The following is a 27,898-nucleotide window of genomic DNA, read 5'->3' as shown; positions in this document are numbered from 1 at the left end:
TACTTCTACATTGGTCAAGTAGCACTACTGAAGTGCACAGAATAAAAAGGCAGGGGAGTTCTTACAGGACACTGCAAAGCCAAACGTCTTCAGTTATATATAAGCCTAATTTTCTACACCTATAATCACAGAGTTACTTTACCTGCAGAAAAAGGTAGCTCTATTTACTATAGAGAACAAGGAATAAAACTCTTCGTCTTTTAAGAAACTGAAAAACCTTCCCATGTCTCACAAAAATTAGGAGAAAATACAAAATTAGCTATGAATATACGCATCTACTCATACAAGAATATAACTGAACTATGATGTATGAACTCTAGACAGAACTGAATAGAAACAGAAAACCAATGTATAAAAATACTAATACTGAAGACAAAGAAGGAAATCCCTTTTATTCTATTTTGGCTTGCATTTGCTTGTTTTCCCTAAAGCATTTTACATTTACATATTTCCTTTTCCTAATCACATGCTTTTCACAGTTTATTCCCAATCTATCATCTCAGAGGCAGTCCTTAATGATCTATCAATTAATGCAAAGGGATTTTTGACCTTGAATTTGATTCAGTGCCTTCAACATCAAGTCTCTGGCAGCTGAGAGTAAAATTTTAATTAACAATTCTAAAAATCAGATCAGGCTGGATTTGAAAGAGATATGTGAGGAAGCAAATTCTACGTGTATTGCAGCTGTACACAATGTTTTACAGCCACATAAAAACAATAAAGCAAAACTTCATTGGAGCACTTACAAAACCACATTGAGACCCTGCCTCCAGATCACTGTCTTGGGTATTACGATCATCATCATCTACTATATTACTCATAGATCCAGTTGCTCCATCAGAAGTTGCTCCAAGTTCTCCAATCTAACTGTTTTAAAGTGTAAGTTCAAATTCACATTGTCATACAGTTTCCTGTCAACTAAATGAATTCCAGTTTTCCACAGCAAGGGGAAAACCCCCTGCAAAACTGATTGCAATTACGTTGGGGATGAGGGGGAACACCCATGAGCGGTATTATGAAAAACAGTAGTACATTTTAACATTTCAGCTTCTCTGCAGCAGCCAACAAACAATGGATGGCTTTAGGCATTTATTAGAAATACTACATACATCCAAATCCACAATCATATGGTAAATAGGAAAGAGTGAGAAGTCAGATTCGTTAAAATTTGAGTTTTTACCACTGACTTCACTAAGGTCAAAATGTTAGAGATGGACAACTAGGTTCAAGTTTTTCAATGTTCTCCTCTGCTCTCTGAAATCTTTGGTTTCCAAAATAGAAACTGAGAAGGGCTCAAGTTGGTAATTCCCTTTATACCCACAGCAATATATAAAGCTGTATCAAGATACTAAGCTGTATCAAGAATGTTAGTTGTGGGTTTACTGTATTCAAGCTTTTACTGTAAAAACCAATAACCTTTATTATTCTTCACTGCTGTGTGAAAAGGAGAATTCTGCAGGTAACTAACATATATCAATAATTCTACGAGGCTTTTCAATTCTTCAAGTGGCTAAACCAGTAAAAAGGGAAAAAACACTGTTAAAATTGAGTTAACTCTTAAAAGCACAGATAAATCCTCAGATGTTACAGAACTTCATTATAAGAAATTATTTCCTATTTTATTTTTCTTTAAGATATAAATCTGTCATGATATGCAGTTAGCTAAGCAGAGAAGAAAACACTGCCCTAGGTACTACACTAGGCTACAGTGGGGGCACAGAATGAAGGCACACTAGCACAGCTAAGAATAAATAATTACCCTGGATTCTTTGGTTCACTGTCCCGTGAACTTCCTCCCTTCAGCTTTCTAACCAGCTTCTCACTGCTGCGTCTAATGGAAGCACGAAGTTTGCTAAAGGAACCACTGCGTTTTAAAGATCCAGTGCCATCCTGAAAAAAATTGAACAAATGTGAAACTGCAAGAGTTTCTCGCCCTCCCCCAAATCTGGCTCAAAAACATTTCACTGATGAATATTTTTTTTTATTGCTATTAATACATACTTGGTACAATTACCTAAACACATAATACCATATAGCTACAACTTTACCAAAACAAACGTGTTCCAAACTGTAACAAAGATTTCTAAAGTGTGAAGACATGCTCAAGCCATGATTCATAATAATCAGTACAAACCCACCGCAGTAGTCAAATAATTCACCATCACCATTTCATATGAGCGCACTGTGGTTAACAGAGTACAAGCCCCAAGCAAAAGCATTCCATCAGTCTAAGAAAAAACCTGTATTATTCCTTCTAAACATCTACATTACTTGCAAACATGTTTAATTAATCCTAAAATCCTTAAACAAAAATACTTCTGATCAGAAACATGTATGGTTAAATTCCTGTGCTTTGTTTTAACTTTCACCAAAGAAAACGTAAAACACAATGAAATGAGTTTTTCATACATGTATTCGTGTTTTACATTGCTGTGCTGATCCAAAGAAATTTCCAACTAACCACAATTCTATTTACTCTTAAAAAACCCCAACAGTTTAGTAAGATTAGAAGAAATGAACACCTCCTACTTCACAGAAATCCCACGTGATTATGAAAAAAGAATTGTAAAGAAGAAAGTAAAGTACTACTAAGCAGACAAGACAGACACCTGAGTTGGAGTGAGTTTATTAGAAGTTAGAAAGACAAATACACAAATCACTGAACACCAAGATTAGTAGAGAAAAGCATAATTGCCAAAATCTCACACAAAGACTAAACAGCAATGCTACTTTAGAATAATCATAAGTGAAGACATCCAGAGTTCCATATTGATGTTAACCATGTAATAGGTCTCTAAATACATTTTAAAGCACTTGGAGAACATGCCTTACTTTTACGGGGTTTGTTTGGTTTTTCTCCTGTAAAGATCACCATCATGCCATTTCAATAATACCTTGTGTGATACTTTTAACTACCTTTTTTCCATAGTGAACAGCTACTTATAAAGTTCATTATTACTTTTTTTTTTACTAATGTATTACACACAGCAAATGGTTGTAATAACATTTTGTATGACTAGATACATATCTGGCAAAGCTACACATGTACAGAAATAGAAAACCAAATAAAGACACCAGCACTGAAGGAATGGCCAGTTTACAGGGAAGTGTAGCTCTGACAAGAATCTTAAGGGGTTTGCTAAAACACAGCAGTCAGTACTGAAGAGAGAAGTTAAAGCTTGAAGATGGTGCACGCCCGTCATGCAGGAGACAGTATAAGAATCACAAAAGGCATCTAGGCCTGTCAGAAATGGAGAGAGAAAAACTGAATGAAACTGTTGGGAAAAATTCAACAGTTTTCAATTTTGAACAGTTATGTTTACAGTATTTCTAGGTCACATTCAAAACAATTTTTTCTGGAGTAAGTATTTGGACTGCCCTTAAGAACAAAGTGCAGGCCCTTGCAATTACCAGAACATATATCTTTATACAGTTTTGTCTATATCACTAATATGCAACTTACAAATGAGCGTGAAGGATGCTGTGCATTCTTTAAGTTAGAATTTGTATAAAATACAAAACACCTTTAAGAAGGCATAGCTTTAGTATTACATTTTGTAAACAAAGAAAGGATTTTTTTTTCAGCTGACATTAACACAAAAATAAAAATAAAGGAAAAAAAAAAAAACCCAGAAGAAAGGAACAGAGCAAGGTGCATTCATTTCAGCTTTAACTTCTGTCAGGAATTTTCCTCAAAACAGAACTGCAAGAAGAAAGAGGCCTTCCCCTAACCTCCAGACAAAATTCTGTTCATTCCTTTAAGGAATTAGAATTCAACTGACTTGTGGCAATTGAGTTTCATTAATATTTTTAGAACATATCTGTGTGTGTATATATATATATATATATATATAATCCAAGTGGAAACTTCTCCCCCTAATGCAGTGAGGCAGCAGAAAGAATCCACCTTTAAAAATAAGCTGTGGTTCAATTAACACACTTTCCATTCTTGGTGTAAGCACACAGACCATTACTGACAGTCTTAAGAAATTGTTTTGAGAGCCTTTACCTATAGCAAGGAATGAACAGTAATTCAAATTATTCTTGGAAATGGCAAAATGCCTTGCTACCACGTGATCAGAAGATCAAAATCTGATTATTTATGTTTCAAACTAAATTGCACATACTGTTCACACTTTAAAACAAACTTCAGCTTTGCAGGACTGAATAAACTGAAGTCGAAATTCCAATTAGAAGTATTAGATCAGTGAAAAGGCTAACTATTCCTGTGGTCTTAAATCAGCAATGCTATAGTAGTGATAATGATTCAAAGAATAAAGGCAAGACAAATTTGGTAGTTAGAGAGTATAACTTTTATTACGCTAACTAGCACATTAGGAATAAGCAGACAAGCTTTTGGGTACTTCAGATCTGAAATAAAAACATCAAACTCCCAAGTTAAACACTGACTGACTGCATGATTAACAAAACATCTTAGGATGTTTTGTTAATGTTTTAATCCTAAGCTTAGGATTAAAAAAAGTCCTAAATCCAGTGTAAACAACAACAAAAAATAATCACAAGAGATATCCATTTGCAGCAAAGTTTAATTGCCAATTTTTATGTCACTCAGAATGAGAATCACCTTACTACTTTTGCTTACACCTCCCCACCATCATCCCCTCCTGTACTTTGCAGTTGTCTGCTACAATGCACCTCTGACTGTCTGGCACTTCTTATTAAGCAAGAGCAACTCTTACCAGCTAGTCTATGGCAGAGAAATTTATTGCTTTCATTTCACACCTGAAAGCAGACTTTCATGCCCAAAAGCTTATCTTTTTGAAGCATATGGGTCAGAATAAGAAAAGATACTTCTTCACATTGGGAACATTATCTTAAATTAAGCACTATCATATCACAAAGATTTTTATGTCCTGCAACTGGCTGCAAGATCAATTTACAGAAATGCCAACTACAGATACCCACTGTCATTTTTTATATAAAAATGTAATACGGGATACAAATCCGGGATTTCTACCCTGAATTTTTAAGACTGAGTATTTATTTGCATTTTCAAGCTAACTTTAAGGGATGGACTTCATAAGAAACATGTAAAAATGCACTATGCAACGTCACTTAACGTGTCTGTTTTAACAGTTAATGGCAGATTTACTTCAATAGGTATTTCAGGTCTTTTTTGTAAGAGTGTAAGATATTACATCAAAGAATATAATGCTTAATATGGATTACATTACATATGGAAGTCACTTAATTACAGTAAATCTTCCAACAAAAATTTTTTGTTGAAGTTCGTTGCTTTACACACTCCACCTATTCTCTCTGACAACCAAAACCATGAGTCAGCTTGATGACTTCAGAAGAATTTAAATGGAAAAGGCAGGCCTCTCTTCAGGCTCTGCACACTGAAGTAAAAAATTCTACTATACTTTATGAATCAGAATATTTTGTCTGGAGGAAACACACGAGGGTAAGAAAACCTACACAATATGAAGTAGAGGAAAGAACAGCACTGAGATAGAAACACTAGCAGGGTAGAGGGAGAGAGAGTTGCCCACTTTATGTAAAACATGTAATACAAAATACCTTCTCTTAAAAGGAGAAAAAAGAAGTAACAAAGATGAAAATAAAGCAATGTCACTTCAGCACACTAAAAATGAAAAGCTTGTTTGCCCTGAGAGGTCAAAATCTAATTTTTCAGATCAACAAATTTTATCACTGAGTTTGATTCAAATATTGACCTAGAAATACTGTCTATTGCTTTTCCACAGAAGGTCCTTTCAATCCAAAACCTGCATGCTTGTTTAATTAATGTCAATAACAGAAAAAAGTTTAATCCATTTAGAACATATAGTCATGCAAAGTATAGCGAAAATTAAGGGAGGAGTACAGTACACAGTTCTAATGCTGAACGGGCAAAATGAGAATTAAAAAAAGAGTTATCCAACCTTACTTTGGCTTTATTAATGATGCAGTATTATTCACAACAGATGCTGATTGACTGTCTTGGCACTGAGAACACCAATGCCAAGAAAACAATAATAAAGAGACAAAAGCAAAGATGGAAAGAACATTCTCCTTTAAGACTAAAGCAGTATGCGTTTTATCGAGGTTTCTTTGGAATGCTAAACTTTGGCTCATGTGGCTAAAAAAAGAGGAAAAAAAAAGATTGCTATTGTAAGAGAAACAAAACTTCAGAACACTCAATATTGCAAAGTAGGCTACTTCCCCTCCCATATAGCAAAAGCAGGCAACACCACTTTTATAATCTAAAAGAATATTTTCAGCAGAACTGCAGCTAGGAGTTAGTTAACAGAGCAATATATATCCCATTGCCAGCAATGGGATAAAGCATGGGAAAGCTGGTGACAGAAGCGAACAACTACATAAGCAGATCAATAACTGAAAGCTTGCACTATCTTTCAAATTAAAAGAAAACAATGGTTAGAAAAATGCATATGTAATCACATTTTATATATATGTTTTTACTTTATGACAGTGTTCCACAGTGAAGCCAATATATGGGAAACAAATAGGAACAAGCCCTTACTCCAGTCAAATTCTAATACAGGAAAGTGATATTAATATTTCACTTAAGAAATGTGAACTTACGATCACAATGTTATGTGATGGCACTGCTTCTTAAAATGGCTTGTATAGCAGCTTGAAAAGTGACATTATTTCCTCTAACAAGTTGGGTAAGGAGATTGGAATCATTTTAGTGTTAGACTGATCACTTTGATTTACTCTAAAACTGATAACACCTAACATACCTCCATAGCAAATGTTCTTTGTGATTTGAACAGATGCACTATTTTTAGAAGAAACATTTAAAATATGGGCAAATATGGCACCAAAAGGACAAAAGCAAAAGTTAGTTAATTGCCAGAATATTTCTACCAGTAAAAAGAAACCATGGACAAGCAATTGTACACCAGACCATAACCAGGACACTCAATCAGCATTAAACAACTTAAGAGTTAAATACAGCTGCTTGGGATTCTGGAAGAAATTTCACCATTCAGGACAACAACAGAAATGATGTTTTAAAATTTCAAAATATTACAATTTTTTTTACATTATGTTATGATAAACAAAATGTTATTCTTCATTTCTTAATTGATTCTGCAAAATTACAAAATACAAAGTAGATCAACCAAGAAACTACTGAAAACACAATAGGCTGGTGAATGGACAACATATTTGTTACGGTGATAATTTATCTAGGCTATTTTCTTAAACTGTGTACTGTACTTACCCCATTCCATTCTACGCTCATACTCACTTCCTCGCCTCCATCAGGACCACTCTCGTACTTTACCACATCAACATTGAGGCTTTCTCGGCTTCGCCTTTTTTCTATGCTCTCAGGGTCATTCAGCACTTCAGCAACTCTCTGTTTATGAACATTGTCAAGACCCTGAGAATTAGACAAAATGGGAAAAGGCTTTATTTTATTACAAGCTGTATTAATCTACAACTTACATACAATAACCATACCAAGAAAGAAGTCAAACCAAGCCGTAACTCCACCACCCCAATTCTGCTTTCAAAGGGCAGTTGAGTTGCCCTTTATACATTGCAGGAATCAACACAGCATGAAGTGGACAGACAGCCTGGTAGTTTCAGAATTCGGTGACTTGCCATTCTTTTCCTCCTTCCCTATCACTTGTCAAAGCCTCGTGGTGTTCCTGTCACTTACCTTAAGCCATTTGGCCCCAGCTTAATATTTAGCAATTTATACATCATGAAAAGTCAACGCAATTCTCAGTTTTCCACCTATCCAATGGTGCAGTATTCACCCACTTTTGGAAAGAACGTTGCAGGTGTCTGAGTATCTAATACCTAAGACACAGGTTGTGTTATTTAAAAATACTGACTTATGACACTTGGCACAGCAGTACAATTTATCCTTCAGTAAGAAATCAAATAGAAAATAAGCTTGTAATAGAACAGATTATATATATGGTCAATAAAATATGTTTCCTTTGTGTTAAGAAATGCCCATCAATCACCAAATAATCCTTTAAGTATCTTAGAAGCGCTAAAATACCTATGAAAACCTTGCACTAAAGGCAAAATCTTTAACACAGAAACCAGGAATTAACAAAGTCCAAGTCATACTTTTTTTCAGTTCTGTCTTCTTTATAATAAACCTACTCCACGTCATAAACGGTATTTGCTGACAGAAAGAGAACCCAGATGAATGCCTTACACATAATAAAGTATTCTGCAACTTTCACTGGGCAGCCTTAGCAGCAAATGCAGCAGCGGATCTGTGCAACAAATCCAGAGTGTCTACCACAATACAGAAAGTGAAAATCATGCCAAAATTCCACTTAAAAGTAAAGTTCATTAATAAGAATGAAAGTTGTTCTAGTGGCATGGAGAAATCAGGTTCTTGGTTCCCATATAGCTGCCTTCCACTAACTGAAGAGCAAAACAGCCCTCCCTAATGGAATTCTACACACAATGACGCATGAAACCAACATAGAATGATTATATTTTTCACTTCCACATGGCTGTAAGGTACAGAAAAGCGGCTAGAGCTCTCAGATGGTAGAGAAGCGTAGGCTCAAAATGGCCGAAAATCACCACTAAGGAGGTGATGTATCACATACATACTCTAGGTTCTGTTCTGAAGCTCTATCACCTCTCATTCACCTCACTTAAAAAAAAATAAATATTTTTGTTAAAAAAATAAAAAAATGAAGGGACAGGGAACTGCACTTTCCCAGTTTGTTCCATTCTGTCATGAAAGATGAAGGACAAAAAACTTCACCGGTCTTCAGAAATCTAGCGTAGACATCCCAGCAGCTGAAGCGAACAAAACACGCATGAAGGAGAACAGAGCTGTGGAGGAGTGATGCTTTTCCACACCTGGGAACAGAAGTACCTCTTTGCTTTTAGCTCAAAAGGGGAAATGCATTAACCCTGTCTGTCCTCCTTTAATGACCTAGAATGGAAAGGTAGTGTTAAATGCTGCTAGTAAGACAGCATTGTTTCCTACACTTCCAAAACTAGTGCTGTGCGTAATGTGATATATTATGGTATAGGTGATATATCATGCACCAGTGAAAATCCAAAGCATGCATAATAACAATAAAGTAGCAGCAGCAAGCCTCCAGCAGGCTCTATGGAAAATGGAGACAAGAACAGTTTTTGCAGCGGTACTGGCAAGCCAGAAGCAGACTGATTAAATGGGGACTCTGAAAGAGACTTCTCCAATAGCAAGATCCTCCCATCCTTAATTTCCAAATAACCAATTCCAAGCTTCCCAGTAAAAATTTAAAACTTGAGCAGTTGGTACTCCATTTTGTTTGTTGAGTTTTTTTATATAAAAAAAGGGAACAAACGTAACTACAAGCTACGTTTTCTTCCAGTCTTCTTATTACTATTATATTATGTCAATTTATCCTGGTTGTATCTGTTTGCGCTAAAAAATTACCACATGTAATGGCGACACTAAAACTAAGAACCAAAGCAAGTATGTTAAGATGCAGCGCATGTTCATTTCTTACTTTCAAATCACATTTGCATGAGAGACACACTGAAAATTAACCTTCAGTAAAAGCATGTGAAAATCATCCTCAGTTAAAGAAAGTATCTGTATCAACTATTTCCCCTCCACCCTTCAATTTTCCTTGCCGAAGAACTTTTCTCCCAGATTCATACTTTCCTCTTACCAGTCTCATTCCATTTATTTGGCAAACACTCTAAAGTTTTCCATCATCTTTTGTGGAAGAAAGAACTTATGCCACCTTATATCAAAGGAAACTGTTGCTGAATTCACCAGAAGAGCACAAGGTTTGCCACGAGCTTTTCTGCTCTCCCCCTTTTCCAGAAATCTGCTTCTATATACATCAAACACTGCAGTATCATTCTTTAAAATACAACTTCAAATCAGTATAACCAATAAAAACCAGTACATTATTAATCAAGATATGGTCCATCACTTAAGTCAGTTTACTTGAATTTAGAATTTGAGTTTAGAACTTCACATAGACATATAAGAAAAAAAACCCACAAAACAAAACAAAACACTTCTGAAAAAAAATACAATCTTATTTACTATTGCATAAAAATGAAATTAAAATTGAACTTTCCAATTTTTTTTATTCACTTGTATTTTCTTATTTTGCTTTCCATTTTAACACTGACTGACAAGCTGTGTTTGCTTGCTCAGTTTTAAGTACTTTTATAAAAGACATTGTATCAAATCATCCAATAGGGAAGGGAAAACCAAAAAGCCAATAAAACCCCAGCAAAAACAAACTCTCTCCCACCTTCTAAGACTGAGAAAGGGTTACCTGAACGGCAGATTTGAGAGCACAGAGACAGCACAGAACTTCTCCACATTAAAAGAAGAATAGTGCCCCCTTAAACTGTAATATCCATTCCATTGGTTTGCAAAAGTAACAGAAACAGCAACTAACAAATTTATAATGGTCTTCTAAAGGTCTGCACCAGTCAGTCAGTTGTATGCAGAAACAGAACATTTGTAAGTTTGACAGCTCCTTATTAAAAATAGAACAGCATTACTGCCAAAGGAGATTATCAATAGAAACTCTCCGTTTTCCCCTAACTACAGTTTCTCTCACAGGACTTGTAGCCCACTGAGGACTACTGGCCAATACAGTGTTTTCTGCTCTTCCATCTTCCACACAATTTCACCCTCAATGTGAGTCATGCCCGCAGTACATGGTGCCACTGCCCTAGCAATTAACCAGTTTTCAAGTGTTAACATGGGATCAGTTTATGACCAGTTCAGACTGAAATTAGCGGGCAACACCAGGCACCAGAAACTGAATAGCTAAAAGTTTATATATTCTGCGTGTACAATAAGATACTGAACTTGAAAATCTGCATGATCACAATGCAGAAACATCATTAAGGTGAATTATCATACTTGCCTGTTTACGAGACCTCATTGCTGCCTCTTCTAATGTTTCAGCAGCTTCAAATTTGCCCTGTCGTCTGTAAAGTGCCCCAAGGTTCTTTAAGGTAGTTGTTACTGTTGGACTATTTAAAGAAGAAAACAAAGAAGTATATATACATAGGCACACACACTCAACTCTTCTCAATTCACAAACTAATAAAAACTTAAATTAATATAGTATTTGTCATATTTCTTGTAATTATTTAGTAAGTCTGTCTTGAAATATACTACACTGTATATGGTTGGTTTAGTGAGCATGGTGGTGTTGGGTTGACAGTGGGACTTTATGATCTTAGAGGTCTTTTCCAAATTTAATTATTTGATTTGATTTGTACTTCATGTACGTGGAAAAACCTGTTAACCCCTTTCAAAGTGCATTAACAGCTCACACTATGATTAGTCAACAGCCCTGAAAGTGGAAGTTATTAACTAGCCTCTAGATCTACTCAATCTGTTTCCAGATGCACCTTGAGGTGAAAATTCAGCTCAATCTGAGTGTGTCCAACTAAGTAGTTGTGAAGCTTCCAGAAAATATGCCTACTCATGCATACAGTGACCATTACTGTAGCATGTGTTAGTCACAAAACAAATCAAAAGTTCCTTTCACCAGCTTTTACTTAACACCTATTTGCAGTTTCTATGCATTCAAACTATGCTTGAACAGTAAAGGAAAAAAAAATATTAGAAAAAAAACCCCACCACACATTCCATTAACAAGTCACACTCCAACAAAACATGTTTGTTTCAATGACACAATGAGAATTAGCTCAGTCACAGAATTGTTGCATGAAGTTTTGCTCCAGTAACAGCAGAGAAAAGATTTCCTCATGCATTAGAATGAACTAGTATATGAAAAACAAACCAGCAAAATGTCTTGCACCCAGAGTTCAAGATGGAGAAAAAAAGAGTAGATTTCAACAGTACAAAGGTTCTGTTGCTTGTTAAACACAAGAACTCAAACACTGAAGAAATTAAACCCCCTCACTGAACATTATCAGTACTAGGTGCAGGTTTTTTCTTACATTGTACCACCTGCACGTTAAAAAAAGGCAGTTAAGGAACAAAATTAAAGCTAACAAAAAAATATTTCATCAAGTATAATCCAAGCTGAAGTCCCTGTTTCTCTTCTTCCATTTTGAAGTTCAGATTTTAAATCACACAAAACTATATTCTTCAAGCTTTAGAAACTCAAATAATGCTGAATTCTGCCAGTTTAATTTTGTTTTCTTGTGCCAGCTAGAAAACTCAAGGCTCAGTTACTTGCATAGTCTCCTTTTTACTCCTGGCCCCCTCTAGAGGTCTTGCTGGGGCAGGGAGAGCATGTATGCCAACCAACAGTATAAAAAGAAAGAAAGATGACCTATGCTTCCATGTGAAGGACTGCCAAGAACGCAACTGGTGAATTTTTATGTCACTTACTAGATCTAACCAGCCTAGATTAAAAGCAACCTCAGGACTACTGTGTTCCTGAATTCTTAATACTATAGTTTTTATAGTCCTAAGCAAGCAGCTGGTTTAGTTTCATTTTTAAACATGCTTTAATCTGACATTTCTGCATACTGGGTATGGCCACATTGTTTGTTCTGTAAAGAAATTACCCACCTGTCAACTTTGCAAGCTTTGTACCAGCCACCATACTCTCCAAAAGATGTGCCATCTTTTTGCTTTCCCTAAAACAAAAGTAACATTTAAGTTACAAATCAGTTATTTTTCTTCAACAAGTAAAAGTTCCAAAAAAGATTTATGACAATGGCCTTACTTTGCATTCTTCCCTCTCTTCTGCATGCATCCAAATAGGCTTATTTTCATCTGATGAAACAGAAGAAAATATTTTATAGAAGTAAAAAAACTACAAAGTATTCATCGTTTGATTTTCACCCTTCTGAAATGAAGTTGTGAACCAGAGAATTATACCATCACCACCACAAAAAAAGGCTTACTGTCCATACTACAAGCAGCAGATAAATAAAACAAGCACCTCTTCTTTCATAGTTTTACAATTCTGTCTTCTTTTCTTATCTGAACTGAGAAAGTTACTTCTGAGAAGCTTTGAAGTCAGTATATGCTGCCATCGATTTGTCATGTGCCTAGTTCTGTGCTAGATAATACGCATTTATTTCTTTTATCATAACAACTGTTTTGGCCATTACTAAGTGGTGCATAAGCTCTTGTGATGGAATGCAGTGAAAATTCCTCACTGTGATTTACAGTTGATAAAATACACTGTACATTGAAGTCAAATGCAATTCACAATTTAAGGGTATTTTCTGCATTCTTTCAATGTATTAATGGAGGACTCACATTAACAATGTATTTATTATATCATTAAAAATCCTGCACTGACTTTTTCCTGTGACTGCAAAGTGACATACATTTTCTGCCTCTATAAAAATACCAAAATTGGCTTTGGCTGGACATAAGATAAATTATGCCAGAAATACAATCCATAAAACATAAACCTACCAAGTCTACCTCATGTAAGAAAAACTCTCATTTTGAATCAAGTGTTACTGCTCTATCTAAATGCTTTTTTACAACAAATGTATTTCAATGCATCTATAATCTCACTTTTTAAGTCTACCTCAAGCAGACAACAATTTTAATCAGGATACAATTAACTTCCTGCAGATTTTATTTCATAGTAACTACAAAAATGAAACATACATTCAAATCTAGGGACTCAGTTTCTTACCATCTACAGAGCCAAATTCCCGTTCATGAGCACGAGTAAGAATCTCTTTGTATAAAGTTTCCGCTTGCTTAAATTTGCCCTGTTTTAGGTAGCAGGATGCCTAAAAAACAAAAGATATCAGCACACTGTTTTATTTAGCTTGATAAACAATAAATACAATACATACTGAATAAAGGTGCATTTCTTAGATTTACTTTATAAAAGGCTTACCAGGTTATTCTTTGTTTTTGCAACATTTGGATCATCTGGTCCTAGCTTAGTTTGGTAAATTTCCAGTGCCCTCTGATAGTAGTATTCAACCTCCTCATATTTACCCTGGTTCTGACATAGTAAAGCCAAGTTATTTAATTGTTTGGCAACATCAGGGTGATCTTTCCCCAGGACCTGAAAATGAAATACCTTATATTAAAACATGCTCCAATCATCATATCAGGGTTTAGAAATGCATCATTTAGAAATACCCCATTAGTTTTTATTCCCCATCAGTTCAACATGAGGATGACAAAAGCAGTATTCACATTTGAAAGATATGAAAATTACCCAATTCTATTACAAACTGAGAATGCTGTAGAACAATTCAAACAGGAATAATGTAGAGTAGTATAATAACATTGTATGCAGCATATTCTAAAAGCCTGAAGATGCAGGCATTCAGTCTCATGGACTAAAATAAATATCCACATAGTCATAGAATAATCAACTTAAAAATTTTAATGATGCTTCATTTTTAATTCCAATGCTCTTGTCAAATCAAAGATTACTTAAATATAAGAGAGGAAAGAAAAAGGTAAAGAAGGTTTATTACACTAGACAGAATTTAGAATATACCCAGAATGCTCCAACAGCTCCATAGGACTACTGGAATTTACTACTGTTTTGAATTTCAGACACTCCTAACTACTAGGGCATTGCTAACTCTGCAGTTTATCTGACAGATCTACGCAACCAGAACACTAAAAAAGTGTTTAACTTTGCCCTCTCCCTCAGAAAATCCATTCAAACGTGCTGTATTCTTTTACTCATACCTTTTCTCTGATTTCCAGAGCTCGCTTACACAATGGTTCAGCTTCTTTGTACTTTCCCCGTTTACCATAAAGTACTGCAAGATTGTTTAGAGTTGCTGCCACCTGTCAACAGTAGGGAAATATTAAACAAACTGGAATTTGCTGATACAAGTATCTGACAAATGAACAGATCTGCAATGCATTCATGTTTTCAAATTTTCCATGCACAGGGGAGACCTCTTGAAATTTGCAAATGAAGAAATAATTATTATTGAATGCATACATACACAAACGATGAAAGGAAAAAAACCAAATCATTAAATATTTTCGCTTCATTTGTGGAAATGTCATTTAGTGCATCCATTTTCTTCATATGTTCTTCTCTTACTAAGTTACCTCTCACATCTATACTCAGAGCTGCCCTGCTTCACACAGTCTACATGAAGTGAGATAATTACATTAATTTTAAACACCAAGTACAAAAGCTTGATTTACATTTCATTTAAAAGCAGCAGTAAAACAAATCAGAAGTACCCCTTCAATCTGAGTTTAATAAAGCAATTTGAGTAAGCAAATTAAAATCTTTCTTCACAAATTAATTTCCCATAGAAAATCCATGCAATCCAAAATCAAATATGTGCGAGTCATTTGTGGTGAAACAGTATTGAATATAATGCTCAAAAGGTATGTTAAATATTTAAGAGAAAATGAAGAATGTTGCATTGTGGCCTCCTACCTGTACTGTTTAGAGATAAGCCAGGTCTTAAAAACTTTCCTGTTGAGTTTAATATTAGAATGAGTTGAAAAAAATTCAGTGAAAAACACAACTAAAAATATGATATTGCATGTATACAAACCGCTGGATGATCTTTGCCCAAAGTCTTTTCACGGATAGCCAAGGCATCATTCAGAAGATTTGCTGCATCTTTGTATTTGTTCTGGTCTCTAAATGTTAAAGAGTAATAATTAATACTGGGGATTCAGAAAAGAAAGTCATAAAAATTAAGCTGACTTCAGTACTGGCCTAAAGAAGCTAGTACAAAAGAGGAGTAATTGAGATTATATTCAGAAATCAGGAAATAAAATCCTGAAGCCTGTAACTGTGAAGTAGTTTGCTGGTTAAGGACTAGCATGCACTACTTCTACACTGCTGGCCAATTTATACCTCTAGGTTATCTGTAAGTGGGTAATCAAGACACGCCCCCTCAGTAGACAAAAAAATCCAAACGAAACCAAAACAAACCACCCCAAGTATCAAAACCACCTTAACTCCCACAACAAAGTCATAGGCAAAAATGCAGCCAACTTGTTTAAGTATGGGGAGACATATAAATACTGCAGGACCCTCTTGAGGGTTTTAATAAAAAGCAGAGAATGGAAAATGAATGGAATGGAAAACAGAATTCAAAAAATGTTAGTCTGAACATTAACAGGTTAAAGCCAAATATTAGCTATTTATTTAACTGATATTTATCTATGCCAGTATACAAACCTGTACACCAAAGCAAGTATGTTCAACATAGTGGCAACATCAGGATGATCGTGACCTGAAGTCTTCTCCAGATCTTCAAGAGCTTGTTTACAGAGAGGTACAGCAACCTCATATCTACCTTGGGAAGCATACTGAATAACAAGATTATGAAGTGTCCTTAATCTTGCTGGAATTTCATAGCCACCTTGTTGGGCAGCAGCTGCTGCACTGCTATGCTGCTGTTGAACTGAAAAAAAATCCACAAGATTTCAAGTTGTTTAAAAGATGACTGTAACGAAAACATCTTAACATTACTGCTCAATGACACAAAATGAGACTCACTGAGTTTTGTTTCTTCAGTACAAAGCATTAGTATTAGCACATACTTCACAGCAGTCATGCAGTCGTGGACAGTAACAGTGAAAATATAACCATTTTATTCTTCATATTCTGTCCAGTATTCTATTAATATTATTTTACACTTTTATCAGCTCAAAGGACCAAATGTAATAAACCAATGAAGAAAGTAGGAAACTATTTCAGCTCAGCAAATAATTAACAATTCTCAAGATTATGTCATAATTTTGCAGTTACAAATATTGACATTCTCTATGGAAAGGAACGTTAAATATAGACAAGCCAAATACCTGCAGAAAAGCTCAAATTATTTGTCCTTTTTCATTTATTCTCCTTCTCTAAATACACAATTATTTTTTGTTTCCCTTTGTTTGCTATACCAAGGAGTACTTTAGGTTGGCACATAAAGGATTAAAACACCTTGGATGCCACAAATAACAGTTGCAAGAGAAAAGGCAAAAAGTCATCACAGCCAGTGTCAACCTTTAGGTTTTACTTACTAACCCTCAGGCTTAGCCACTTATTCTCCAGTAGCTCCTAACCTTTGTTTGTTGCAACCCCCACCCTCCTACACCCCCCAAAAATCTACTTCCCCTTTTCTCTTCACCTGGAAGATTTCTAGGAAGATTGAAAAAATTCCCTCACTCATTTTCATTAAATTCTAGACAACACACAGGATAAGGGCTCCAGCCATGAGCCTGACTTTCTTCTCTCCTTTCTATCAAGCAAAAACCACTCTCACAGCAAGTAAGAGCCTTTTTATGTCAGCGGAATCATACAATTCCAAGTCCACACACACAATCACTGCCTACCAAAGCACTGAAACATTTCAGTGTTCTTCCTGAAGGTCAAGGAAATTACTGACATGTCAACTTGGTCTTTTGTAAAGTGAAATAAGGTACATGGACTATGCAGGTATAGACAGCTTTGCCATTCAACTTTTCTACTACAAAACTCTAGGGAAGCAAGGATGAGTTCAGGGGGGAGTTCATGGTCAACAGTAGCCTATTCTAAACTCTTCAAGTCTTCCTTCCATTGCTGGCTATGGATAGCATTACCATGCTATCAAGAATGCAGTGTATCTTGTGTATGTGCCCATAAAGGAAATTCAAAACTTTACTGATTACAAAGGCGGTACCCTTCAGACATTTTTTTCTGAAATCCTTTGTCTACTAAGAACCATTATACTACTAGCACACTGCATATCCACTACAGTATCAATACAACATGTATTAGCTTCACACCCATACAGGAAACACAACGTTTTACTAAGCAAGGCTCATCTATTAACGGCTTCTTTCAATCACGCTACCAAAACCTCTATCTCAAGCTCCACTGCATATTCATCAGTCCTTCTGACCTGAAGACAATACTTCTAGAATGAGAGTGAAACTATGGAAGACAACTTTAGCAATGGACAAAAGATTATATGAGAAAGACTTCATACTGAAACCTGCCCCAAAATTTTAAATCAGATCATCAGAAAGGTCATAAACAGAATTCACCACCTGGGCAGACCATCAAAAAGCTTCAATGTTTTGGAATCTGCCTCAGTCACTTGGAACAACCCTTTTCTATTCCAAGGCCCACAGAAAAGACTGTGGGATGAATTTTGAACTCAAGCCAGTCCCAAGAACTTTACAACAGCTAGTAAACTCTCTTTAAAAACCTAGACCCAGTTCTGTACATATCAATGTATAGAATGCATGTCAATGACTGGTTTCCTTATTCTAACAGAGGCATTCACCACTCCCGCTGTGTCCCAGAGGACCCCAAACATGGATTCATTTTTATAAAAAGCAACTTTATATTGTGCATTGCAGAAATACACTAACATTCTAATTTGAAGTCCACTTACTTCCTTGTCCTTGGTCATCTTCATCATTGGGAAATAAGTCATCCAAAGGCTCTTTGGTGGAATCCGTATCTTTATCCTCCTATAGAACAAGCCCAAATTGTTACACTTAAATCTAAGGCATAAAAGGACAGTCCATTTTAATCAGCTATGTTAAAGGAAAACCCCACTTCCAGAACTTAGGAATTGACAAGAACATTTCTCACAGAAGTTTTATGAAGGTCTTATGTTCAAATATATTTACATACTCTGTCCCCAAACAATACAGGACACCTTCAGAAGATCCAGGAATAGAAATCAGGTCTCCTAGATTTCAGCCTCAATTTAAGCACAGAAGAACACATTTGCTATTCTTACAGAGACATTATACCTAATGAAAGTACCCAGTGAAGAGTGGGCACTACTGAATACAGAACCGTCCACTGTACTTTTTTAGCCATAAACAGTTATAGATGGGCAAGGGAGAAGAACAAGGAGACCTCAATTTCTGAGTACTCAACTTCTGCACAAATAACAGATTTTGCAATTGTGATCTGTAAGGTTCAAAAAGAAACAAAAAAAAAACCAAACCACTACGACACTTGGAAGGAAGTTCATCTCCAACAGTCTCCATCTGGAACCATATAAATTTCTGCACAATCCATCAGTGTGTATTGATTTTAAACATCCAAAGATCATTCCAAATCCCGCAATCATGTACAATAAAGAAACAGATCATCCCTCAATCCTGTTTCTTAAATGTGGAGTCTACACAATATAAATAGTTGAAGTTCTCAGAAATGTTAATCTCAGTAAGGAGAAAACCCAGGAGCAGAACACATTTCCTATTTTTTTGGCTCTCCATCCAACACCTTTTTCTACAGATGAGAAGACGACAACTGCTGCTGCTGGCATTCAAGTTCAATGGTAGCAAAGTGAGCGCTCTGCAAAGACAGCAGACTGATGGGACTAGATGTCAGATGGGAAGTTTGTAACTTTAAGTGTGCTGATTCCAATCTCGTACTGAGTATACACAATTGACTATTTTCAAAGGCTAACAACAGAGACTGTCCATATGGTTAGTGAAACTATAAAGATGCTTTGCTTACTTTGACCCTATTTGGCAATTAAACTTCAAATAATGGTGCTATTTAGGCCATCTGCAGCTTACAGTTCAACCGTTAGCACATCAAAATCCCAATATTCCCTCTGCCTGCCCCTTTTCTAAACAGGCTTCACTGGCCGTATTCGGGTACAAATACCAACTCATAATTGGTTATGAAAAACTGTTCTTTCCAAGACACAGCTGAGAAGGTCTGAACACAAAAAATGAGATCGTTCTCTACTGTGCCATCTAAATTAAGGAAACAAAATAAAAAGATAACAAGAAGGTCAAGTAATTCAGAAGTCTTTCTAAGTGATAAATTACTTCTGTAAATTAAAATTGTATCCATTCTCTCGCTGAATCTAAGAATATGTAACACAAGGGGCTAGCTAAACATGACTGAAAACATGCAGATGATCACAATGTCTGGCAGAAGGTCCTGGAAGGGGATTCAATAATATCCTATCATACTATAACTTCTCAAAAGATCTAACAGCTACACACAGATTTCACTAGATGAGAAGTAAGTATTTTTCTTGCAGTCAAAATAAGCCAAGTCACCTATGTACTTAGAATCTCTAATAGTTTACATTCTCCACTTAACTGTTGAATTTACAACAGGAAATTTTGGGTTGGTTCAGTTCTCTGTATTTTTAAGCTAATATGATACTAAATATTTATGGATTTTGATCCTCATATGTATTTTATTATGTACACACAGTAGAACATTTACTATCTTAAAATAAGAATGAACTGAACTCAGAATCTTTCTGCAAACTATGTGACACTGGTACAAGGTAAGCATTTTAATAACAAGTTTATGTTAAAGATAAATAAAAAGCTTCTATCTATCATTTCTTGGTAACTAGGCAAATTACAGGACATGTAAACGTAAGGTGCTTTTTACTATACAGCTACTTACTGATGGTGAAATATCATCGTCATATTTTTTTAATTGATTCATGAATTCTAGATGTTTCTTTTCTTCCTCCAGTTGAGCCACAGATTGTTCACTTTTCTGTAATTTCTGTTGTGTATTGGCTAGTTCATCCCGTAGCCACTGATTTTCCTGGCATAGCCGGCGAACCTGAGCACGCAATTTCTGCTTCTCTGATTCCACTGCATTTAAGTGATTTGACAAGGCCATCATTACCTAAAAAGCAGAAGGTGTCACATGACATACTTCCCCTAGAATGCAGTCCTGTATTTAACAGAAAAGCCTTTTATTATTTAAAACCTACGTCAGCTGGGAAATCTGGTAAACATTCAGATTTCTCTTCTTTATCTGGTTCTCACTTTTCCTCTAAACTTTTTTACCATTTGTTCAGCCAGAATTAGCCTAAAGGAACTCTTTAGTAATGATTGTTTTCCATGATGCTATCAGAAGTCAAATTGGTTTAGAATTCCCTGAAGATTACATACAATCTTAAAATACATAAAAAATTTGAATTAGAGTTTAGATTACTGAAATGGAAATCTTTGTTCCACTAACATGAAATGGAGCAGTAATACTTTGAACTTGAAGGATCACAAAAATAACCTAAGAACTAACACAGAGCTCTAATTTAGCAGCTTTCAGACAGAAAATAATTCATATACATAATTACAGTTCATAAGGATGAACACCTCAGCATAACGATATTACTTCAAAGGGACAATGATACTACGGAGATCTAAATGTGCAACTGAACACGCACTTTATATAAGCACTTTATATACACACATCATAAGCTTGAGTGTGCAGACATTCAGTGTGTTTGAACAGTCACATTAAGGACAAAAAATGGAACAGCCATAAAAGCAGTTTACTTGGATTGGGGTTTTTTTTGCTACGCAAAGTTAAATGAAAAAGGAGCTCGTTAAGTAGAAGCCAAACACTACATACAGGAGATATTCTCCCTTCACTGTTTATGTAATTTCCCACTGATAGACGTAAAACAGCTGACAGCAATCCCAGGAAGCACCCCTTGTAAGAATGGACCACTGGTGATAATACAAATCTTCTTTCAGATGAGTTTGACATCCCCAAGTTATTAGTATTTCATCTCCTCAATTTCATGTTTCTTGAAAACAACGTTACCTTGAAGTGTTTTAAAACTACATATTTCATGTGAAACAGCTGGTGTCCTTAGCTGAAATTTCAGATTTCAAAAAAATACATCAAGCCTTTAGAAACTACTTTTTCCTATAAAGGTAAGAAAAACTCCAGTTATAATTTCCTAATACCAGTCCAAATCTCCAGTCTTCAGCACCTATCTATTTACATATCCAAGATTGTTAATAATTTTAATTTCTTGGCCTATACAAATGCCACTGTTTGAAACATCAGAAAGTACATTTAGGAAAGTTGTGATAATAGGATCAACATATTCAAACAACACGGTACAAGCCACAATGGCAAACTAAAATCCTTTGCAATCTTACCCTCTAGAATTAACTGAAAAAAAAGTTTGATTACTTCTTAAGAAAAAGTCAGCTTCGTTTTCATGGAAATAACACGTCATCAGACCTACATCCATGTCACAAAAATGTCTATAAAATATTTCCATATCTTAATTTAAATACTGCAAATAAAGAAAATTACTACACTGTTGCAACCTAAAGCATGCAGGAAGAGTAGGCTTATCAGGTCTGAAAGTAGTAGTTTGAAGTGTAATTTGTTTCCTAACAAAGGCAATAAATGCAGACGTCTTGGCTCCTTGCCACCACAGCTCACAAAACACCATGTGGGGCAAACAAGGCAGTAACATCTGCAACTGAGGTCACTGAATCTGATGGAGCCAAGAATCAGAACTAGCTTTTTGGAGTCCCAATACCACAACAAAGTTAGGAGACAGAAGTTACTCATTCACTCACAGATCTTCTACAGACACCCATTAAAGGTAACTCAACTATTGCAATTTTATTCCATGTATCTTCTAGTATTTTCTTCCAATACAAGGGATCAAAACTTGTAAAATATACTAAGGCCTGCCAGTCTGTACCATAATATCCAGGGGTTCTAGATTCCCATGTCTGGTAACCCGTATTTGTTCATTCTCTCAGGCCTCAATTCACCGTGATCCAATGCACACAACTTCCAGATCACAAACAACAATAGCTCAATCCAGATGAGAAGACTGAGCACAGGTATAGACTAATATAAAGCCTATTGATATAGAGCTAACTCATTGGCATTTGCAACTCATTTGCAAACACTGTGCCATTTTATACTGATGACTATGTCACATCACATCATTTCAGGTTTTTGACCTAGTATAAAATACCCTAAAGTTGGACTGTAAATATAGTCCTGATATCCCAATTAAACATGCATATTTTCACTCATCTTCTTTACACGATAACTTCATCAATTAAGATAGTTCACAGAAGTTAGCTCAGAGTCTTTTCTTTAACACATCAGTGAAAGTTGTTCAGATTCTGTACTCAATTCTTAACCTTTAAAATGTTTTTAGATTCAATTACCTGCCTATCACCAAAGTAAAGAGGAGCTCAGTTATGAGCTTCAGTGCTTTAATACTGAATGCATAATTAGTTCTGTAACATAGCAAGATGGACAGTATCTACCTCTCAATTACAGTAGTCTTTTTCCTTAAGATACAACAACAATGTAAACGTCCCAGCACATTACTAATACTCAGTAAGGCAAACGTAAGTCCTCAAAGTCTGAAATGCTTTATTTCTACTGCAATTTTACCTGTGCTTCACTAAGGCCAAGCTCCAGCATTTCCAGTGACTTTCGAATCATGTTTGATTTTTCTTCAACCAGATTAGTTTCATCATCTTTCTTCAAACATTTCAGTGTTTCTAGTAAGCTCTGTAAAATTGAGTTGTGTTCATTCTTCAGTGCCTCTAGTCCATTAATCACTTGCTTAGTTTTGGCAATGATTTCATCTTGAGTAAGCTTCTCCAACTTCTCTTCCTTTAAATACACCATTGTGGACATGTTTTCATACATTCTGAAATGGAAGAGTACGCTAGTTAATCTGAAATTAAAAATAAAACAAGCAATTTTCTATCACTGAAAAGCTTTCCTTTAAGAAGACATTAAAACATATGAATTTGAAATGTATATTTGGAATGCAGTTATATTTTTACACAACTTTTACAATGTTTTAAGACCCGGGTTTGAACACAGTTTCAAGTTTTCCAGTATCTATTTCCAGATTTAATATCAACACTAATCCATAAGCCAAACAACAGCAGAAAATAAAATATATACTACAACATGGCAGAATTTCTAACAAGTGTTGAAGAACAGGGCTGCATGTCCAGGATTCTGGTTTGTGCAAAAGCAAATTAGCTGGTGTATAAAAGACATACTATAGTAAACATAGCTATTTGCAGATGCTAATGATCTACAACTATCTTTTAAAATATCCACAAAATAGAACTTGAAGAATTTGAAGAAACACCATCCAACCCTCTAAAAGGGTTGATCAATCAATCATGAGAAAAATCATCCTTTTCCAGTAAGAAGGAAACACTGCCTTCATCCATTTTCCAAGGGCTACAAAACCTGTTATCACTACGTTTTGAAAATAACAACTACCCCCTAAGATTACTTTACATTCATTATTGTTAACTCTGCAGTTACATATAGAAATTCAATTGCCGACAGATCTAGATGCAGCTGTTTTGATGAAGTTGCAACAGCTGTCTCATGCTGGAAAAAAATGGGTTTGTGTAACACAACTCTTGCAAGAAAGATTTCACTGTGCTATTTTGTCAGTACCTCATACACTACATTACGGCTAGCAAATTGCTGGATATTTGTAAACACCTCTACCAAATGCAAATGAAGGTCCAAAGAAGTTTAGAAACTCAAGTAACTTTATTATCATGCATGCTGTTACTGAAGAGACAAGTATAACAATGTAAAAATACAAACAGAAGACACAGAAATCACTTGATCCTTTTTAAATGTCACCAGAAAAATGTTCTATAATGAAAATAAAGAATTGAGGAATTGCTCCTTTATACTTAAGATATTTATATCTCTGAGTGAACCAGGTAGTATAAATCAGAATAAAGTAGGAAAAAAATTTCAAAAGCAAGAAATTATCACATCTATATGAAGACACTTGGGGAAGCTTTGATAAACTAACATTTAAAATTAATTAGCTAAACTGTATTAAAACTTTGCACAGAAACAAGTTTAGCTTTAGAATAAAGCAAAAATATTACTTATGTCTTTATTAAGAGTGCTGTAAAGAACATGCATATATGCACCACTTCATGACAAAAGCCAAAGAATGTGCTCTTATACTCTTGTATTACATTAAAAAAAAAAACCCAAAACACAAACCAGTTGCTCTTTCTGTTTATGTACGCTCAAATAACCCTCTCTGTTACGATCTCTTGCAACACGATACCTAAAAGGCATACCCATTTGTCACAAAAGAGCTGTATTCTACACTGGTTTATTTTGTAATAATCTATTGTCTGAAAACACAGATAATTTGGGGAAGCAGTGAATTTAGTTTTACCACAGTTTAATACAAGAACTCCATATTCACCAATATACGTAATGAGCATAGACATCTGTATAAAACATCTAATCTAGCATGGAATAAAAAAAATCAACTCACCAGAACCTGATGAGCAGAATGATATTTACACATCTCCCATTTATAACCTGAGAACTATTACCCAGATGCTCAAATGACATTTTTAAAGCACATACTCTCTAAAATTGTGTATAAAAATGAACTGCAATTTAATGTGAGCCAAATTTGTACATAAATGCTTCTGACATGCAGAGTCATGCAAGAAATTGTTATGGATTATGTTAACTTCAGCATAGAACTCAGCCCTTACTACTGTCAGCATGCTTTCACGCCTTCAGTTAACAATTTCCATCCTGAATGCAAAGAACTGAACCTTTGATCACAAGGAAATAAAAACAGCAGAGGACATCTAACAAATAGGGGCTTCCATTTTCTATTAGAGAAGTTCTGAGAAATGCGATTTTTAAATACCTGGAATTTTTCTACAATATTTCAAAATAAGTATGTGATCATTTATCTGTCTTATGTGAACAGGGGTAGCAATTCCTTCTGCATGCTTCAGTATTTTGTTGTCGTTCTACACCGAAGATGGAAGGCAGCTGTGTGCATGTATGTATGTAATGCATGCACAGATGCTGTTTAAAAAAAATTGCACGTTTTCACTGCCACAGTAGAAGTTAAATGAATTCTAGGTGATGAATACAGATAAATAATAAATAAATAATAATAAATTAATTAATAATAATAAATAACAAATAATAAATACAGCCATTCATTGTTTCAAAAAGAATACACAAAACCAAGAAAGTAATACCAAAAACTACATTAGGCCTTGCAATGGTCATGCCTTCATGCAAAAAGAATACAGTAGCCTGGGAAATACCTATCCAACATACAAAATCCAGCCAAAAGACACATCTGTGTGCACAACTACATCTAAGGTGTGAAACAGACACTGATTTGTTAATCTAAGGAAGAAAGGTTGTCTGATCATAGATAGAATCAGGCACATCTAGCTAAATACACTGAAGTTTCAATTAAGGAAAGCTAAGCCAGCACAGAAGCTTTTGAAGAAAGGAACAGCAGAAAGTTTAAACCCAATGGGGCAAAAACATTCTTTAAGCCCATGACAGCAGTAGACCTGCTTTACAAATGCATGCTTCCTGTCTCAATCCGGTGCGTCAGATTTTTAGGCCGCCTCATTTTAAACTAAATGTAGCTATAAGCTTTCATTGCCTCAGAGCTACCAGTACAGGCAACTAAACCGGAGCTGGTGTCAAGTCAAGAGCTACGTCAAGACACAGATCGATCTGAAGGTCCATGCAGCCTAGGAAAGGGATTCTCAAGTCTCCTGTAGTGAAAATTGTTAGAATACAAATCTCTCCCACAGGAAAGGAATTAATCCTTCTGCATCGGTTTCATAGGGCATCTGTTTAAATGATCTCTGTATAAAACAGTACAGAAAATTTGGACAATGTTCTTCAGAGTTTTATAGATTGTGCTTGGGAGAATAATTTAGAAAACAGAAGGATAACAAACATGTAATTTATCATGCTATCACATCTGATCCTTTGTAGGAGTAAGATTAATAAATAAATATCTAATACATTTTAAGAGTAGCATGGAGGTGTGGTGCTATTTCCATGACTTTTAAAAATATATTTTACAAAAGGGTATTACCCTTTCATCAAACAAGACCACATCTGAATACATAATCATACAATTAGTTTTGCATACCCTGAGGCAGCAAAAGCCATACAGGAAGCGAAAAAGTTAAGTTTGTATGCAGGAAGTAAACATGCACATATACAGAGGAAAAGAGACAAAACCTACCATGCCTATTGTCACTTTTCAAAAATGTTAATTCTTTCTTCCTCTATTTTTTCCCCTACAGAAAAAAAGGGCATAATCAAAGGCTTCTTAAGCTCCTGTCAGTTTTATCCTGCATACACTCCACTGCACTGCAAATTCTACCTGTTACAGGGCAGGAATTCTAGATTCAAACACTAATTTTTCATTCAGTGTACAATTGATAACAAAACATTAAGATGCACAAAGGTTTAGTTGGAAAACAAAATTTTGGAAGAGAGGAAAAAAAAAAATACACAATGCAGCCAGAGTTATAGACTAGCCAGCTGGCCTAAGCAATTTATGTATCGCCTTAAACACGTGCCTGTGTAGATCTTGAGTATGACCTTCCTGGTTTATTTACCACAACATAGACTAAGCTACACTTAACACTTTCCAACACTTTAAAAAAAAAAAAAAAAAAAAAAATCAAGCCATTTTCCTCAAACACACAAAAATTAATGAACTTGGACAGATCAACATAAAAAGCCCTACAATGACACCCACTAAAGAGATTTTTGCAGAATTTTATAACTTGAACTCCAATCAAAGAAATGTATTGAGAATAGCAAGAATCTGAACCAAAGAAAGCATAAAGGAAACAGAGCTAAGCCTACTGTCTTTCAGTCCTATAACTGCTAGGATAATCTCATCATATACAAATGACTTAAACTAATTAAAAATACAACCACTTAAGTATTTTGTTATTCATAAAACTTTCAAACCAATTGCACTAGTAATGCTGACATCACAATTTGTGCCTAAATTCTCCTACGGACACATAAACACCAGAGCTAGCTACTTAAGCTCTTCAAATCATATTTAAGGATCTCTTAAAAATAAATAGATTTTCCTACTCAGCTACTTAAAAAAAAAAAAGGTGTCATTTCCCTGCAGATCACCTCAAAGAATTCTTGAATCAAAACACATAACCATATGATTCTTCTCTGTGCAGGAAAACTTAAGGAAGAAGAACATTTTCCTAAGAAACTCACAAGGTGTTTTTTTTTCTTGACTAAAGATTAGCATGGGTCCTAAAGACAAATAAATAAATAAACAAGTAAATAAAACCATTCTCATTTTTTATTTTTATTTCCTTGTTATGTATCCCTAAGAATTCCCTCTCTCAGTATTGATATTTTCATTATTTAATAGTCAGGTTTCAAGTACCAAAAGCTTG

At 35.2% G+C, this 27,898-nt stretch overlaps 1 protein-coding gene across 6 annotated transcripts in view; it reads right to left on the bottom strand.

Moving 5' to 3' along the window:
• KLC1 (kinesin light chain 1) overlaps positions 1 to 27,898 on the bottom strand; it is a 50,882-nt gene that overhangs the window by 9,698 nt on the left and 13,286 nt on the right. For 2 of the 6 annotated variants that reach the window (XM_049828362.1, XM_049828364.1), the window contains exons 2-14: positions 23,058 to 23,319; positions 20,283 to 20,513; positions 18,280 to 18,358; positions 16,086 to 16,311; positions 15,451 to 15,538; positions 14,615 to 14,716; positions 13,800 to 13,973; positions 13,590 to 13,689; positions 12,657 to 12,706; positions 12,500 to 12,567; positions 10,872 to 10,980; positions 7,217 to 7,378; positions 1,760 to 1,890 (exon numbers count right to left, since the gene is read on the bottom strand). In XM_049828362.1, coding sequence (XP_049684319.1) covers positions 1,760 to 1,890; positions 7,217 to 7,378; positions 10,872 to 10,980; positions 12,500 to 12,567; positions 12,657 to 12,706; positions 13,590 to 13,689; positions 13,800 to 13,973; positions 14,615 to 14,716; positions 15,451 to 15,538; positions 16,086 to 16,311; positions 18,280 to 18,358; positions 20,283 to 20,513; positions 23,058 to 23,318 — 1,781 coding nt within the window. In that variant the 5' untranslated portion in view covers position 23,319. The other 4 variants (XM_049828363.1, XM_049828365.1, XM_049828366.1 and 1 more) reach the window with 3 other exon arrangements.

The sequence above is a fragment of the Accipiter gentilis genome, chromosome 25 (genome assembly GCF_929443795.1).
Source record: "Accipiter gentilis chromosome 25, bAccGen1.1, whole genome shotgun sequence".
Taxonomy (NCBI): Eukaryota; Metazoa; Chordata; class Aves; order Accipitriformes; family Accipitridae; genus Astur; species Astur gentilis.
Note: the sequence above shows the minus strand (reverse complement) of the source record. Positions and strands in the feature narration are given on the sequence as shown.